The following is a 17,954-nucleotide window of genomic DNA, read 5'->3' as shown; positions in this document are numbered from 1 at the left end:
AAGCATTGTTAAACATTATCTTTTATACCTCAAGTTCGCTCCTCCTTGCTGGTGGGCTGTCCACCTACTTTTCTAAAAAATGAACTTCACCTCGTCAAGAAATAAAGGTGTCATAATTTCCATATTTGGTCACATCCTCCATATCTACCTGGAAAAAATGTTGTCAATCTCTGTGGAATATCCCCAACTCGCCTGCCTTGGTAAATCTGGGCATCTCCTTACACCATTATTTCCAAGGTGTCTTAAGCAATATTTTTTAGAAACTTCAATATTTCCACACTTTATATTATAACAATCATTTTATTAACTCAGATTAATCACAATGCTTCTGTTACTGATTGCAAGCCCAATGGTTGAGTCTGATCATCATTACAATCAATGATAAAGGTTAAAATCAATGTACAATAATTCTGGTCTATACTGTAACACACAGACTATATTCTCAATATACCTTGCCACACAGAGTATATTTCTTGGGATTTTACTACAATAATCACACTGTCAAGTAGGACAGATGGCTGAGAAACAGCCCAAGATAAGAAGTTCAGAAGAACAAAAACTGAAATGCTATGATCAGGCAAAGGCAAAGAGCCGTGTTAAAATCAATGAGGCTTTCCAACGGTGACTGACCTCCGAGAGATAAAAGGCATGAAGACAGATTCAGAGGTTGGTTTGTTTCTATTTCACTGGTGTGTAAAACATTAGTTTTGCTGTTTCACAAAGCCAATATGTCAGTATTGTTTTGTCCTCTTTGCTAATGTTTGTGATCGCTAATCCCATCTGGTTAGTTTGCAAGCAGGTACCTCTGTTGCATTGAGTATCTGGTAATGTTGAATTACTTTCCCTGGGACATTCAGCTTATTTTCTACTTTGCCAAGATTATGGTGTTGGTGTGACATTTGCTCTAGTAGCAGGAGAGTTGTGAGTATCAGTGACTGGAGCAGGTGTGCTGGCTATGGTAAACGTTCTTATCTTCTCCGCATGTTAGCTACACTGCAGCAACTGTACAGTTTGCTAACCCACAAGCTAGCTAACGTTAGTTAGACTAGCTGTCTCGTTCTTTGCTCTATATCATGGTATTTGTCAGTACAACATGCTAAGGGTTTTATAGTCACGAAGAACTAAAAACACAAGTTTGCTAGTACAGTGGGATTATTTGGATTGCTGCATAATTCGAAATGGTATGCCAGGTAATGTTACTTTCCTTTTTAGCCTTGCTACAAAACTATAGTCCTCTCCTCTGTCACTCTATCTCTCATTAGTTTTTACTCTATTGTGTTTCGGATGTTGTGTTTGTGTGAATGCCGTTTGTTTGATGACGTTATATATTATAAGGTTTGTTTTGCTTCAGCTATTAGAAAGAGTATCCACTTCCACACCGTATAAAATGCTCTGGATTCCACCATATTCCTCTTTTGGTCAGCTAGCCCCGTTGTAAATGTTTTTGCCTTGGTAAAATACGTCCATGAATTTGAGGGTTGGAGCTTCTGAAGACGCATTGAAGAGAGCAGGACATTTGTTTTGCTGTTGGGTTCAAATATCAACAGTCATTCTGCAGAATTGCTCACTCCTCCTTTCCCAGATAATGAGGCCACAAGCTGGGGAGATTTTCTTTCTACATCGCCTCCATGGCAGTGGCTGGAGATTCAGGTTTTTAAGGCATCATCTGGCTGGTGGTAGTTCAGTTTTAGACCACATGTCCATTCTTTAATCTATGGCTATGTTTTATTCAAACCAAAATATGTAATATGTAAAATATGTATGTATTTACATACATGTATGATACATAATTTCCCAACCATGGGAAACAAAAACATGGATAACATTTATCATTGGGGCAGTTCTCCTTGAACCTATTATGAGCCCAGCCCCAAAAAATTTAATTTGGAGTTTGAGCATTTGGGTTAATTCAGTTCCACATGTGTTTAAAGCTGTTATGCATGTTCAATTATAAAAAGCTGCTGAATTGTATTTTTTCTTTACTTTCACATACATTGTGTTCACAGAAACATTGCTCAGATCTTGTCCCTTGACCTTGGAGGACTTTTAGTGGTATGAGCAACTTCATTTTTATCGGCTATGGCTGTTGGTGATTAACTGATGTGATTATTTCACATTTTGTAGCCGTATTCATTTGAATAAAACAGAAGAATCCTTGAAGTCCGATTTCTGGCCGCATCTCAGTCTCGTCTCATCTCAGTCCAGTATAGTCTGTGTCCATCCACATGAGGAACATAAGTAACATTATACTGTATCAGATCGATTTCAGTTTGTACATTTTAACGGTTACTCCTGCATGTAGGCAAACGTTAGACACAAAGTTTTACAAGGTTGTGTGCTGGGAACAATTCTATTAACTTTATATGTCCTTCCGTTAGGAATTGGTATTAGGAAACTGTACATAAATGTTTATTGACATGCAGATGATACTCAATTATACTTATCAATGAAGCCAGATGAAACCAATTAGCAAGCTAAACTTCAAGCATGCCTTAAGGACATAACGATCTGGATAACCTGCATTTTTCTGCTATTAAACTCATACAAAAGGGAAGTTATTGTAGTTGGCCCCATAAACCTCAGAAACACATTATCTAATGATATAGTTACTCTAGATGGCATTGCCCTGGCCTCCAGCACCACCGTAAGGAATCTTGGAGTTATCGATGATCAGGATACTGATCATAGATATTCTTTTGTATAATTTCATTTAATTCATCTAACACAACAATTTCCAATTGCATCGTTATTTCTTTATATGCAGGTAATGTTTATATTCCAAATGTAGTGGCGTAATATGATTTCTGGGCTGAAGTGTTCATAATTTAGTACTTCATGCAGTATGGATGTTTGTGAATGTGCTTCACGGATTCCGCCAACAGATGGTGCCTTTGGAAGATCAAATCAAGTTGTTCAATGTAAATCAAACGCTTGACTCCGCCCACATTGAGCACGGCCCCGAACCGCAGACTTCAGTGAGGGGTACGTGGATGATGGAGAATAACCAGTGCCAGGTAACTTTTAATGTTTGACTGTGTTCCTCTTTTAAACTTGGTTGTTTATAAGTAAAGGGGAATTGGCCTGGTAAATGACAATAAAAACTTTTTCTGAGCCATTTAAGCACCGGCAGCTGTGACGGCGCGAGGGCACCCAGCTTTGACTACACTTAACTAGATAGTTTGTATCGCGCTTCACGAGCTGTCTGTAAGCACACGTGCATAGTTGGCTACATTGGGGGAAAATTCCTAGTGATGGCTTGTGCTGTACAAGGTCACTTTGTCGTGTTTTTGTCAGACATTACGTTGCCGTTATTTTTTCGTTCTTTTTCCCAGCACCAGGCTTCGTTGAGCCCCACCTGCCGCTCATTACATTAATAAAGCACCCGCCACAGTTTTTGAATGTTTTGTTTGTTTTGCTAAAAATGAAATACAGCCTAATATTGCCCCTGTCCATGTCCAAAGGAAACCTAAGTGTTTTAGATATGTTAAGTGTTTTCCCTAGCCTCCGAGTAGCTATATTTCTTTATTATTTAATGCAAACCAGTGGCTATTTGGTGGGAACACAGTCCATTTTTTGTAACATTACATAATACACGTCATTGTTCCAAATGTAAAAATGCGAACATTTTTGACTGAACAACTCAGTAATGTTGATGTAATGATGTATGGGGAATGACTTTGGTTTTTGGAAGATAACAAAAATAAAAACAGGACTTCATATCGTAGGTACAATGGGTAAGAAGAAAAAATGTGACTTGTTGATACAAGCCGATGCAAAATGGTAACCTTGCGGTTCCTGCTGCAAGGATTAGTCAATTAACTGATACGTTATGGAAATAAAATTAAACTGCAATAATTTTGTTTTCATGTTCTCAAATGTTAGTTTGCTTTTATATATATAGATAGATAGATACATATAGATAAATTCAATTTATTTTTTTTTAGTGTTTTGAATTGTTGGTTGAACAAAACAGGACATTTTATGACATCAACTTGTGCTCTAGGATATTGTACATGGGATCTTTAACAGTTTTGTAATGTTTTATAGACCAAAGAATTGAGTGAGAAAATAGTCAGAAGATTAATCTTTAATGAAAATAATGATTAGTTGCAGCCCTGCTTGCAATAAACTGCTACACACAAACCATTATACACTGATTGATTCGATTCTATGGTAGGTTTTGATGATATAATTTGTGTTTTAAGGTGTCACTGGACTGCCTTACATTTAAAGGTGTTTTTAATATTTATCCACCTTATTAAATCCATGGCTGCTGCATAGTATTAGAAGGCCCTTACAATACATAGCAGTCCAGTACACTGACATTAGAACTACAGCAGAAAGTGGACCATATAGTTGACTCAGTAGTCATTTTTCTGCTGTAGTAGAGTTGTCAGCACATCTCTGATATACAGTGGTGGTGTGGTATTCATACAATTGGGGAAAGGCAACTAAAAGCCACCCCCTCTAAAAGATTTTACCGTGTTACTCTATTTAGTGTGGAATAGACAGATATAAGTGATACATTTATAAATAAACAATTTAATTAAAGAGTATTTAAATACAGCATCACAACAAACAGGTGAACTCTGCATTTAAAGAGGAGTGTTTTCCTGCAAATGTTAAAAGGCATCCCAATACACACACTTGTGGTATTTGCAGGTAGTCCCGTACCTGTGAACAGTTCCCAGGTGCCTTTTAAGACTGCAAGAGTGCAGAGGATTATCCAGGCTCTCTGGGACACAATTCATTAATGAGGCCATCGTGCAAACACCAAGGCTGAGTCAAGCTTTGTTTTATTTTAACTCCACATAAATAACAAATAACTGACATTTTAACTTGTCACTGCAGGAAAAGCACAGGGGTTACTATTAACATTAACACTGGCTCTGTTCTGTTCAAGTGTCCAAATAAACCATGATAGTGACTCAATATGAACAAGATCAGGATCCTGAAACTGATTTATGTAATTGGAATTCAGCCATCATATATGTAGGTTTCCCTACTCTGACTTGTCAGATAGCCTATTAAACTGAGTTAGCTAGACGAACATAGGCCTGCTGTACATAAGAGAGATACATCATGTAACAACATGATAGCAAGTGTCAGATACACTTTTTTTAGGAATTTATTTCTCAAAATTATTGATAAATTATGCTTTGTTGTTGTTGTTCATGTCAGATATACAATATTGTTATCAGTCTTATCCAGAAGGATAGATTTTCAATATTGTAAGTACTAGAAGTGATGACCATGTCCAGAGGTTCTACAATAACTGCATAGTGTTTACACATCCCGTATTCATGCTAAATATAACATGTCACAAACTTAAAGTTCTTCATGTCTGTTGATTATTGTTGGTCCTAAAACTAGCTTATAGACTATTACTGCCAACAACTGGACTGGGGTGAATTGTGATACACTTAGCTCTTAAAAACCGCTTGAAGTGGTATTAGAAGTGGTGGTGATGTTACTTAGTTACTTTTGGGATCAAGATTTTACATCAAAAAACATGAGCTTGTAAAATACACTGCATGTTGCACATTAAACCAGTGGTTATCCAACTTTTTTGGCTCGTTCCCCTTAGAAAAAGCAGTGTCTATTTAGGGCTCCTTGTCAAAGGTTTCAGTTGAGCAGTTCCACCAAAAAGACATTTCCACTTCAAACTTCTCAGATGGTGCAATTTAGTTAACTGTTTGAGGATCTAAAACGTAGAATAATCCAGTATCTCAGATTAGAGAATATTTTCCAAAAAAAAATTTTTTTAAGAGCTTTGTTTGTTCTTAGTTTTTTTTCCCTCTCCTATTAATCATGTGTTCCACTTGTTCATCGTCATATTTTGTTTTCATCAATACACCAACTTTTCCACCTCAGCCAAGCATTAAAACTTTTTTTGCACATTTGACATTTTTTCACATTTGTGGCATTTCCACTGTTTTTTTTATTTGCAAATTGAAAATGTGCATTAAAAAAAGGTGGGTCATAACGCACTTTAAATCTTTCATCAGCCATTGTGAAAAAATGTTTCTGGAGTTTACCATCCTCATTATCTACAAGATGGTTGATTATTGTCGACATCAATAGATCTTAGAACTTTAATGCTTTGAATATGAATATTAATACATTTTAACAAAGTTAAACAACAATTAATTTAAGATACAAAAACAACAAATCCCATTACGTTAACCTGCATGGCAGTACACGTGATAGGCTGCTCTATCGTAAGGGGGAACTCCACCAATTTTACACATCAGCATGTGTTTCCAGGTGCTGAGGAGTACTAGTGCATATGTGGAACAAGACTAGGTTAAAACCTAGTATCTGGCTGGACCGCCCTTTATGTGACTTCTTCTCTCCTACTCTCTGTGCTCATATGTACAGTAACTTAGTACAGCCATTTAACAGAGCCAAATTCCCAATAAAGCTTCTCTCATTAACATGTTTTTCTGTTTCTGTTGCCAGACAATGGAACAAGTATCAAATAGTGATTGAAAATCACCACACACATTAGTTAAAGACAACAATTGTGCTGTGATTTCGGCAATATTTACTTGTAAAATGCTTACTCAGAGAGAAAGTTAGAAGCTCCTTCACATCTACCTCAGCTGCTGTGCGGTCAGTTGAATAAGACGCAGGTGTGCCTGCGGAGGGAAACCCCATCCTCGCCGGCTGGGCAATAATGGCGACTCTCTTCTACGGAAAGTTGCTAAGTTTTGTGTGGTTTTGTGAAGTAAACTCGCTAAGGGGGTGTGAAAAGGCAGTAAATCTAGCGACAGAGGCGCTAAGTCTGCAACACTGCATGTAAACAACCCCAATGTTGCAGTAGAAACGGTTTGCGGCAATTCAATTTGAAACAACGACCAATGGTGAAATTTAGCATTCAGTCATGCAGCATTCAGCTGACCAGTGGTGTAACTTTATCACACGCTCGCTCAGTCAGTCAGTCATGGACATTGATGTTTATAGTGCTTGCCCCGCTGTTGTGGTCCAGCCAAAAAGTTGTATAAAGCTTTGTGTGTCTCCAGAGGGAGCTGTGTGAAGTCTGATAAATGTCAACAAGTGATGTCACTGGAGTCAGTTTCAAGTGGGACTGAAGACTACAATTCTGAAAAGTAAAAAAATCTGGGTGTGTGGAGTTGGACAGAAGTGAGTTTACCAGACCTCTGCAGCTGGCTACTCATCCCTGCTGCAGGCTACAGGCTCCAGTCTACATTAGCTGCTACTATCATAAGACACCCCAATCTCTAACTGAACTGTTAGTCGTTGAGTTACATTTCGGGTAATGTAGGCAACAAATTTAAACTTAGAAGAAGAATGTGTGGAATTCAAAATATATCATCTCTGGTCCTGATGTGTTGATTTGATCTTTTTTTTTTTTACTGTCCGTTGTGAGTCCAACAGTGTTATAGGAGTACAATGCTAAATCAAGGGAGTGCTCTAAGTTCTGACGACTGCAACTGCGGGTACTGGGACAGACACTGAAAACCTTTTTACTCGTTCACTGTGAATGGGTCTTTGATTAATTTACTACCAACCCTATTAAACTTCAAATAATGAACAAGAGTGTCATGTTTTTGCTGCTGTACGTTGTTGTCCTTATTGTAGTGCCGGTTGGCAGTAGTAGCCTAATGTTTACCTGAAAATGATGCAAAGATCTTTACAGTGTAGAGTGATTTTATTTTATGGTCGATAAATGAGAGTAAGTCAGAAAATTTTTTCACTTTTCAGCCCTGAAGACCTGGAAAAAGCATTATTTAAACTATCACAATATAACAACGACCAAAAACATACATGAAGTCTATTATCATATCCTAGTACTCGTATTATACAGTTAGGTCCATAAGTATTTGGACAGTGACACAATTTTCATAGTTTTGCCTCTGTACACAACCACAATGGATTTGAAACAAAAGCCATCAAAATGTGATCAAAGTGTAGACTTTCAGCTTTAATTCAAGAGTTTTACTAAAGTACTGCATTGGCCGTTTAGGAATTACAGCAATTTTTAAACATAGTCCCTCTTTTCCAGAGGCTCAAAAGTAATTGGAAAGACCAACATAAATATCAAGGTTATTTTAATACTCGGATGAAAATCCTTTGCAGTCCATTACTGCCTGAAGTGTAGAACCCATGGACCTCGCCAAATGCTGAGTTTCCTCCCTTGAGATGCTTTGCCAAGCCTTTACTGCAGCTGCCTTCAGTTGCTCTTAATGCAGGGTCTTCCTGCCTTCAATTTTGTGCTCTGTAAGTGAAATGCATTTCAACTGGGTTGAGATCAGGTACCTGGCTTGTCCGTTGAGGAATATTCAATTTCTTTGCCGTGAGAAGCTCCTGGGTTTCTTTCACATTATGTTTTGGGTCATTATCCATCTGCACTGTGAAACACTGTCCTATCAATTGTGGCATTTGGCTGAGTGAGCAGATAGTCTGGTTCCCAATTAATTTTATTTTCATCTGTCCGAAGAATCTTGTTCCAGAACTGGGCAGGCTTTTTAAGAGGGTTTTTGGCAAAGTCTGTTAAGGGGTTTTTTTATCACCAAGGAAAAAATTCTGCGATCATCCACTTTAGTTCTCTACTAGGCCTTCTAGTGTTGCTGAGCTTGCCAGTGCATTCCTTATTTTTAATAGTGTAGCAAATTGTTGATTTAGCCAAACCTAAAGTCTCTGCTATCTGATAGATTTGTTTTTTCAGGTGAATGATGGCCTCCTTGATGTGCATCGACACCTCTTTGGTACCACATATTGAGAGTTCCCTTGAAAAGCTACCAAATGCGAATTCAACACATGGAATCAACTCCAGACCTTTTATCTGCTTAATTTGTCATGAAATAAGAAGGGAACAGTCCACACCTGGCCATGAAACCGATTTTCCTTCACTTGTCCAATTCTTTTTGAGCCTCTGAAAATGAGGGACTATGTATAAAAAACTGTTAATAGGATATTTTAGTTAAACCCCTTGAATTAAAGCTGAAAGTGTACACTTCAATCACATCTTGATGGTTTTGTTTCAGATCCATTGTGGTGGTGTCCAAATATTTATGGACCTAACTGTATATAACCCAGCTTTTCTTAGTAAAATCTACAGAAGTATATATGATTTGGAATAAATGGGCTAAAACAGGTTTAAACTCTGATTTTATTGTGATTATCTGTCCTGTTAGTTGCGAAGGTGCTGTCACTGAGGAGTGTTCCCACTTTGTTTTTTCATCAGGTGCTGAACTTGAAGAGGGTGCAGGCACTGGAAACCTGGCTAAAAACAACCGATACAAAACTGACTCAAGTAAATGGCCAGAGGAAGTATGGAGGACCACCTGATGGTGAGAGAGGCTGCTGCTGCTCAGCTCCAACACACTGCCTTTACACAAGATTACAATGAAGCTAGCTCCTTGGAGAAACTGAAAGATTCAAATATGAGGAAATTAGGACTGCAACTAAAGATTATTTCATTATCGTCTTTTTATATTATTTTATTTTAATTGCAGAGTCTATCAATTGCAGAAAATAAAGACAAATGCCAGTAACAAGTTCCCATTTTTGGATGATATGTTTTGTTCAAGCAACAGTCCAAACTCCTAAAGAGAAATTTACAGTGACAAAGATTAAAGAGAAGCTGCAAATGCTCATGGTAGTAAAAGAACAGAAGTGACTCTGAAAATTTGTAGAGTAATTAAAAAAAAAAACTGCCCGTAAACATGCTGGTGCTGTTGCACCATTTGACATCAAATTTACAAAAAGTTATTTTTATTAAGGAGCATCATAGCTCATTGAACATCGAAGAAAAATGTTCATAATAAACATATCTAAAGATCAAAATTCAAATTTTGTCACATATACAGTTAAACACAACAGTGTGTAGTGAAATGCCTTAGGTACCTGTTCTAGCTCAAATTAAATTAAATTAAATTGAATAAAAGAAAAAAATTAAAAGAGCAATTCAAATTTGAGAACAATATACCGTATACTCCAAATCTACGGTGTAAAGTTACAATAGAATACAATATAGACTATATACATATACAAAAATAATTGTGCAAAAAGTGTGTGTGTGTTTGGGGGGGGGCTGCCATTGGAGGCCCTCATTAGTCTGAAAAAACAAGACAACTAAAGTGGATGATCGCAGAACTCTTTCCTTGGTGAAGAAAAACCCCTTAACAACATTAGACTTTGCAGGAGACCGTCTTAAAAAGCCCACCCAGTTCTGGAACAAGATTCTTTCGACAGATGAAACCAAGATTAATTGGGAACCAGAACGATGGGAAGAGAAGAGTATGGATAAGGAAATGAACAGCTCATGATCCAAAGCAGTAGCGCCTCCTTGAGGGTGCAGGTGAAACACAGTGGCAGCAGTGGTTGGGAGGTACAGAGAGAGCCATACTACCTATAACAGAAGACACAGTGGACGTCCGTGAAAAATAATGCCACCCACAATTTTGTTTACGCAACGTTGCATTGAAAAACAGACAGTAAATGCTTCTGACTTGGTACAAAGATTATATGTGGAAATGGATGTTTCAGTGACTGATCAGGCAGTGTTAAGGAAATTGCTGAAGTCAATGGATCAGATGGGCTCCAGCGTTTTTGGACCTGGCCAGGACTACGACAGTGACAGCAGAGTGCCAAAAGATGGAGATGGGAGTGTGCTGATATGGGGCTTGATGAGTGCAAAAGGTGTAGGAGAGATGAAATTTAATAGATGGCACAATGAATGCAGATTTGTATACACAAATACTGAATGACAAGATGACTCGCAGTCTGAGGAAACTTGACAGTAGATGGATTTTCAAAAATGACAACGATCCCAAACGCTGCGAAACTCTCACAAGTTTTTAAAGAAGAAACAAGTGAAAACAAAGACCTGGCCTATGTCGTCTGACTTGAATCCAACAGAACAACTTTTGGAAGAATATATCAGAAATAAAGGCAGACATACAAAATGTTAAAGAAATAAAAGAATGGAATCTCACCTATGAAGGGTGTAATGACTTTTGTTGCAATTATTTTCTATTTTAAATCTAATTAATTTTATTCTAATTAGTCAAAAATTTCTGTCAAATGAATTGGCTTCATTCTTCTTGGGCTTTGACTAAAACACATAAAATAGTATTGAATGGACAGGATATGTAATTTCTTAACATTTTAGTGGTATTGACCAGGAATGGACTCAGTTTGTTGTGTTCTGTAAAGAGTTACTACACTGAATGTAATGTGAAAATTTTGAATGGCTTTGATCATGAACCTCAGAGCTTGGAATAGACATCTCTACACTTTTCCTGTAAACAAATAAAGTTCTGTTTACATTCCATGTTTCTCACCAAAACACATTGTGTGTATCCTTGAGGTCTAACAAACATAAAACATTGGCAAAACAATTTGTGAACATTTTGCTACTTGTTGATTACACCCATGTTTACTAGCTTGCAGTCTTCTTCACTGTCTTTGCTGACGTTACCGCTACCTGTAGAATGTGTGGAATAGTGTGACACCATTGGCAGGAATGTGTATCATGTCACCTGCGTACATGTGCTTTGCATGTTTTCTTGTGTGTGTACATGTACATGTCTGCTAAAGGTCAAAGACTCTATAGAATAGCATCATTTTGACTTGTATGAGTGCGGATTTACTGTATAGTCAGACTCAGTCAGTTATCAGTTATAAATCATTTTTGAGAGCTAAACGAAAGTTTTTAAAAGGCATTTTTAGTATCCATTTAAAATCCTGACTTCTGCACATTTTTTTCTGAATAATACGTGTATCATATTGACGAAATGACCATTGCAGACTTTTTTAAATGAGATTTGTTAGCTTGACTGCATTGATAATTAATTAGTTTAAAATTCGACAATGATTAAAATTCAGCAATGAACATACATAATGTTGTGATGCTCTGATAACCTTAGTGCATGATGTATTACCTGATTTAATACAGATGTTTTCATTTTGTGTGCTTTGTGAAATTTTGAGGCCACAATTAAGTAAGTATACTGATCTCATTTGTGTATTTCCACATTTTGTGTTCAGAATTTTGCAAATTGAAACTGTTGTGAAAAGGTAGCTCAATTAAATGTAAAATAACATGCTATTTTTTGATGCTGGAATTCTATGGCACATAGGCAGAAGCTCTATCAGGCAGTGGCTACACAGACAATGCTTGTTAGTAAAATCAGTTCATAGTTGGTCTTTTCTCCTCAAGGGGGATTGTTGCCAATGACAATCCATCCTTACCCTTTATTGGCAGAAAAAGTAGCAAGTAAAATGGTTAAGTTTTTCACTTGACCAGATAAGACCATGTGATAGATAGGGCAAAAAATCAGGCAACATTACCCACTCCCATCTCCTGTCCATTCTGCTGTCAGTGTGGGATGGCCCCACCCCAGGAGCCCGCTGTGAGGTCTTCATAAGCCAGATCCCACGGGATGCCTACGAGGACCTGCTGATCCCCCTGTTCAGCTCTGTGGGCCCAATCTGGGAATTTAGGCTCATGATGAACTTCAGTGGGCAGAACCGCGGTTTTGCATACGCCAAATACAGCTCGTCAGGTGTCGCTGCTGACGCGGTCCGCCTGCTGCACGGCCACATGCTGGAGCCCGGCTTTCGTCTCAGTGTCCGCCGCAGCACAGAGAAGAGACATCTCTGTATCGGAGACCTGCCAGCTGCCACCAGGCAAGAGGAGCTACTGCAGGTACAACGGCACTGTGGCTCGTCTTTATAGCTTGACAGGAACATACACTCAAAGGTACACCTGGCTAAAACAAATCAATCTAACAACAGTCCTGCAATAAATCCTTGCCTCATGAAGGGAGGTCTATCTTTCACAAAGATAAACATAGACTATGGCTTAAATCAAACTACAGTCAGAGTTCAGATAGATTTCTACAATCATCTGGTACACAGTGCTGTCTAGTTATAATCTTAAGTAGACTTGTTTGCTATGAATTCTGAGTAAATTAGGACTTTTTTCAAACTAAAAAAAATGACAGGCTGAGTAACCACTCAGCTCTGTTCACTCCAGCAGAAAATTACAAGGACATTTTGCTGTGAAAATTCTGTGAAGTGTGTAACAAAACGAAAAGTTTACACATTAAGAAGCCACTGCTGTGGCTTCTAAACGTATCAGGGCTCTGTATTGCTGCTGTCAGACAGTCAATCATTTTCTGGGTCAAATAAAAATGAATAACGGTGTCCTCACTTGTGTATATTTTCAACAGGTCACTGCACTCTCTTAAAACTCTTTTCCTTCTCATTAGTCACTCCACAATATTGTAAGCATACCACAAATTATGAGTTATCGTTTCCCTGTTTTTGTCATTTGGTGCACTGGTCAGCAGCTGTCACTTATTTTTACCATTGAAACATGGTTCATATGCCACATTCACATGATACAATTTAAACCATAATTACGAGCATCCGAGTGGGAAAAACGGCTCACGTCAGCCTTCAGTCAGAGATATCGGGAATTTCTGATGGCAACAACATCTTCAACTTGATGAAAAGAACTGCAGACATATAAACAAACCTTTGGCAGCAACAAAATAAAGTCCATTATTAACACTAGTACGATTCATTTAGCTCATTTTGTGGGAGCTATACGCTTATTTTTTTTGTTTGTTTGGTTTTTTTTTGTATCTGGTTTCACTTGGTAACAAATTGCTACAAATGCGAAACACCACAAAAGAAGCTAATTTGAGCTGTTTATCTGCTGTGGCTACAAGGTTGGCCCAGGGACTACCCACCTTGGAGTAATGTGTCAGCACTCCCAAGTCATAACATGTGCTTTTCCTGTACTTCCCATTCTAGCTAACATAGTATGAATGCACCATTAGTTAAGACTTACCTTGGGGATAGCATGGCTAACTTTTTAGGCTTAAAATAAGTAAGCCTTCGGTGCACCGGTAGCTCACCTGGCTGCATGTCATCCTGTCTCTCTCCACTGACTGTCAAATAAAGGCAAAAATGACATAGAGGTAAATTTAAAAATAAGTCAGTCTTAATTTTGTATGACTATCCAACTTGTATTAGTCTCATCTAAGAGCAAAATTAAGACTGGCCTAACACTACAGACCAGTCTATAATATCCTTGAAACTGGCCCTTGAAGTTCTGACACCACCTCCAGACTAGCCTTTGTTTCACTAACTTCTGTAACTCAGTACTTTGACTTCTTTCTGAAAAATTGATCCTGTGGATCACTATTCATATTCTATTGCAAATACTAACACTTGACATTAGAATTTGAATCAAATTTGAATAGGTTTAAGTTAAAGTATGATTAATTTGCTAGATATAAAAAGTACCATCTAGCATAACTGTTGGTTTCGCCCGTGCCTATTAAATCCAATTTGAGAATTTTTTTTTTTTTTTTTTTTTTTCTGTCTTACAAAAATGACAGCAGTCCATTGAGAATGCCTGTTACTGCTTTGCAAATAAATGTTGTGTAAAAGTTATTTTCTTTGTAACTAATCTTTGTTTCCAGGTACTGCGTGTGCTGGCAGAGGGGGTGGAGAGAGTGTCTCTGAAGGCTGGGCCTGGTATAGAGGGTGTGTCAGCTATAGTAGCCTTCTCGTCCCACCATGCTGCTTCTATGGCCAAGAAGATCCTGGTGGAAGGTAGGTGAGCTCCTGTTGATGCTGATTGACTGATACATGGGATCAAAGAAAATTAATATTTTTTAGATCATTGTTGATATAGCAAAGACATTTTCACAATGTTCAAAAAAAATATTCATTTTCAGAGTTTTGATTTCTGTAAGTGGATGCACAGCTGCTTCAGTCTCATCTACACTTAATGCTATTTTTGTAAAAGTTTTTCTGTTGCTTTTTTCATGGATGGCACAGAAAGACACATCAGTGAGAACAACACCAGACATTTTGAATCACTTAAAAAATCCGACATGCAGGCAGCAATTCATTGAGTCTGGAACCAGGCTAGAGGAGTACTGCAAACTAGGACTGTCACTTTTTTCAAAAGATCAAGTTCAAACTAAGGAGAACTAACTAATAACTAATTGGCTGGAATGAATATGAACGCAACCCACGAACTACATCAGAGACTTAACCCTGACTTGACTTCGTTCCCTTCATTTGTGGTGCCTCTGCTCCCTAACTAAGGCTGAATCCAAATGTGCAGATTCGGCCGCATTTGCAGATTTTCAAACTTGGGCGCCTTCCCAGGAAGTCTGCCAGTGCTGACGTCTGTCCAAATCTACATTTCATGAAGTTCACAAGGGATCTCAAGTGGGCTTTCTGCAGACTTCCAGAGAGCCTGCTTGGGGTGCAGACTTCAGTAGACTTGATTTTGTGTAACATATTAATATTTGAAGTCATTTGCATTATACATTTTTGATTGATTAGTTTATTAATGTAGTGGGGTTTGATAATGCACATAGAGAGTAGTCATAGGCTGAATAATTTGGTTTTGTCATAATCTGTAAAGCTAGAGAGTTGAAGGCTGGTTTCCGTCCATTTACTGTATGGGGATATTCAGTTGAGGGTCTATTGTGAATATTAGCAGTGTTTAGCAGCCCATCTCAGACTGTATCTAATAGAGCTACAATGTAATGCAGCAAACCCTGCACATACAGTTGGAATTACCCCAGGGCAAATACCATATTTAGTTGATTTTTGAAATGAAAAGAAGAAGAAATACAACTCCTGCAGCAAACACATGAAAAATTATCCTTTCTTCAAATGTAAATGTACTGTTGCTTTTTTATTTCATGAACTACCCTACTAAGTCAGTACTCAGGAATCCCACCTGTAGCAGATATCACCGCTTGCAAACACATTTTGTAGCAGCTAAGAGTCTCTCTGTTCTTAATTTAGGAATTTTCACCCGCTCTTTGCGCAGACATCATGTTTAAGATCTACCCATAGATTTTCAGTGATATTCAGGTCAGGGGACTTTTGGGGCTGTTCCAAAAGTTTCAGCTTGTCTTTTATTATGTAGTTCATGATGGATTTTGAGGTCTGCTTTGGATCATTGTCCTGTTGTAGAAATCAGCCTCCTTTCACTTTCACTTTTTTGACTGACTGCAGAACATTTTCTTCCAGAATTTCCTGGTACTTAGCGGAATCCATTCTTCCCTCTATCCATTCCCTTTATTCCCTCGGGGAAGGCCCAAACGTTTGTATATGCCACTGTTATTAATTCATTAATTTTTTTTTTTCTGTTTTTTCTATTTCTGGAATACCCACCCACTGTGGTAGTTGTAGTACAATACACTTGTATGTAGAATTTTGACTGAAAAGAGGAGGTACAGCAACAGAACCAGCTGACAATGAAGACTAAGAAACATGGACAACATGTGTAGTAGGAAGGTAAGAGACAGAAAGGTGAATAAATCATAAAGAAATAAATCAAATGATGCTTTACATGTAATGCCGAATTCATTTGAAGGCATTTAGAATTATTAATTTGTAGATAGCATTTCACAAAGTATATATAGTTTCCCCTAATTCAACAAAAAAAGAAAGAACTGCGCAAATTTTGAAGGCAATCTGGAAGACTTTCTCCCTGGGTGACAATGGACTATATTGTGGCTACGTTTTACTGTATTTGTAAAAACTGGACATGTTTATTATTACACCCATCTGCTGCTTGTCTGGACAGGTAAGACACATTTAGACTTCTTCCCTGCTTCCATGTTTTGTGTGGTAATGCAAACAGTCACATGATATACTGTGTTTTTGTTGGAATATAACATAATGGGTGTTAATGTGTCCACTGTATAATCTTAATTGAAAATGATGACAGTCCAAACATATCTGGCAGACAGACAGCAGACAGCTAATATAAATTTGGGCTGCACTGCAACAACATTTAGATATATTTAAAATGCCATGGCTTTGCTTCTCTTCTCATTGTTTGAAAGGCACATTTATGTATTTAAAGACATTAGTACTTATTTATCCAATATAAAAAAGTTGAAAGTCACCAAGCAGTCTGTATATCATTAGACTAACATATTGAATTAGGTTTTTAGTGCCTAAAGTACCTAAAGATGCAAGGTTTTAGGCTAACATTTGCAAGAATGAAATCTTCTAAAGCATCATGTTATCGATGACAATGTCTGTAACTTTCTGAAATATTCTCAGTTTCTGTACAAAACAGCTGTGGTCCTTAATGTTGTACTTCCCGTCTCTCTTTGTGTCCAGCATTCAAAAAGCAGTTTGCAATGACCGTCTCAATCAAGTGGCAGTCAACAGTGAATCCGAGCCCGGTCGAGCCACTGCCACAGAAACCTCCAAAGAGCCTCCTGGTGTCACCCCTGAAGATGCCGTGCCACATCCTGAATTCTCCACGGCCCTCAGTCCTGCCTCCTCGTCTGGCCCGCCCTCCATCCATCCCCCCGGGTTTCTGCAGAGCAGTGGGAGGACCCGCTGCCCCCGCACACCCTCCCTGCTCCTCCACCTTCTCTTCTTCCTCCTCCCAGGGGCATCTAGTTTCTGCAGCATCCCCAGTGATGCTCCTGCATAAGGTGTGTGAGGCGACAGGGGTTGGCCAGCCGCTCTATGAGATGTACTACAGCCATGCTGGGCCAGATGGATTCCTCTACTTTACCTATACAGTGTGTATCCCTGGAATAACAATGCCCTTCAAAGGGCTGGTCATGATCTTGCCGGGACCCACTGCCACCACCATGCTGGAGGAAGCTTGGCAGGCTGCAGCCCAGCAGGTCCTGCAGAGGGTTTACAATAACCAGCTCACCCACTGACAAGCTGATCAGATAACAGAAGGACCCCTTCTGCAGCACTGTTTCAGGATGTTTGTTTTGCCAATGATGTTATATCCAAAAAAAGATGTTTGATCTTAAATGTAGTTTGTTGATTTCTGCATGTTTTTATTATAGTTGTGTTAAACTTGTATTGTTTGAACTTCTGTGGTTTGTTTTATGCATGCTTTTTTTTGTGTTACTGTCAATTTGGTTCCTCATTTTAATTAAAATGAGATTTAAAGGATA

General features: G+C 38.3%; 1 protein-coding gene across 2 annotated transcripts; it reads left to right on the top strand.

The window, feature by feature from the left end:
* The first annotated feature begins 2,873 nt into the window (after positions 1 to 2,873).
* dnd1 (DND microRNA-mediated repression inhibitor 1) lies at positions 2,874 to 17,954 on the top strand. 2 transcript variants are annotated; one of them, XM_040118988.1, is made up of 5 exons: positions 2,874 to 3,014; positions 9,212 to 9,317; positions 12,354 to 12,679; positions 14,469 to 14,601; positions 17,149 to 17,954. In XM_040118988.1, exons 1-5 carry the CDS (start codon positions 2,883 to 2,885, stop codon positions 17,706 to 17,708), a joined length of 1,257 nt encoding a protein of 418 aa, XP_039974922.1. In that variant the 5' UTR covers positions 2,874 to 2,882; the 3' UTR covers positions 17,709 to 17,954. The 2 variants fall into 2 exon arrangements, with proteins under 2 accessions (XP_039974922.1, XP_039974923.1); XM_040118989.1 differs by having other exon boundaries at positions 14,469 to 14,605; positions 17,149 to 17,594.

Source organism: Xiphias gladius, chromosome 23 (genome assembly GCF_016859285.1).
Source record: "Xiphias gladius isolate SHS-SW01 ecotype Sanya breed wild chromosome 23, ASM1685928v1, whole genome shotgun sequence".
Classification (NCBI taxonomy): domain Eukaryota; kingdom Metazoa; phylum Chordata; class Actinopteri; order Istiophoriformes; family Xiphiidae; genus Xiphias; species Xiphias gladius.
Note: the sequence above shows the minus strand (reverse complement) of the source record. Positions and strands in the feature narration are given on the sequence as shown.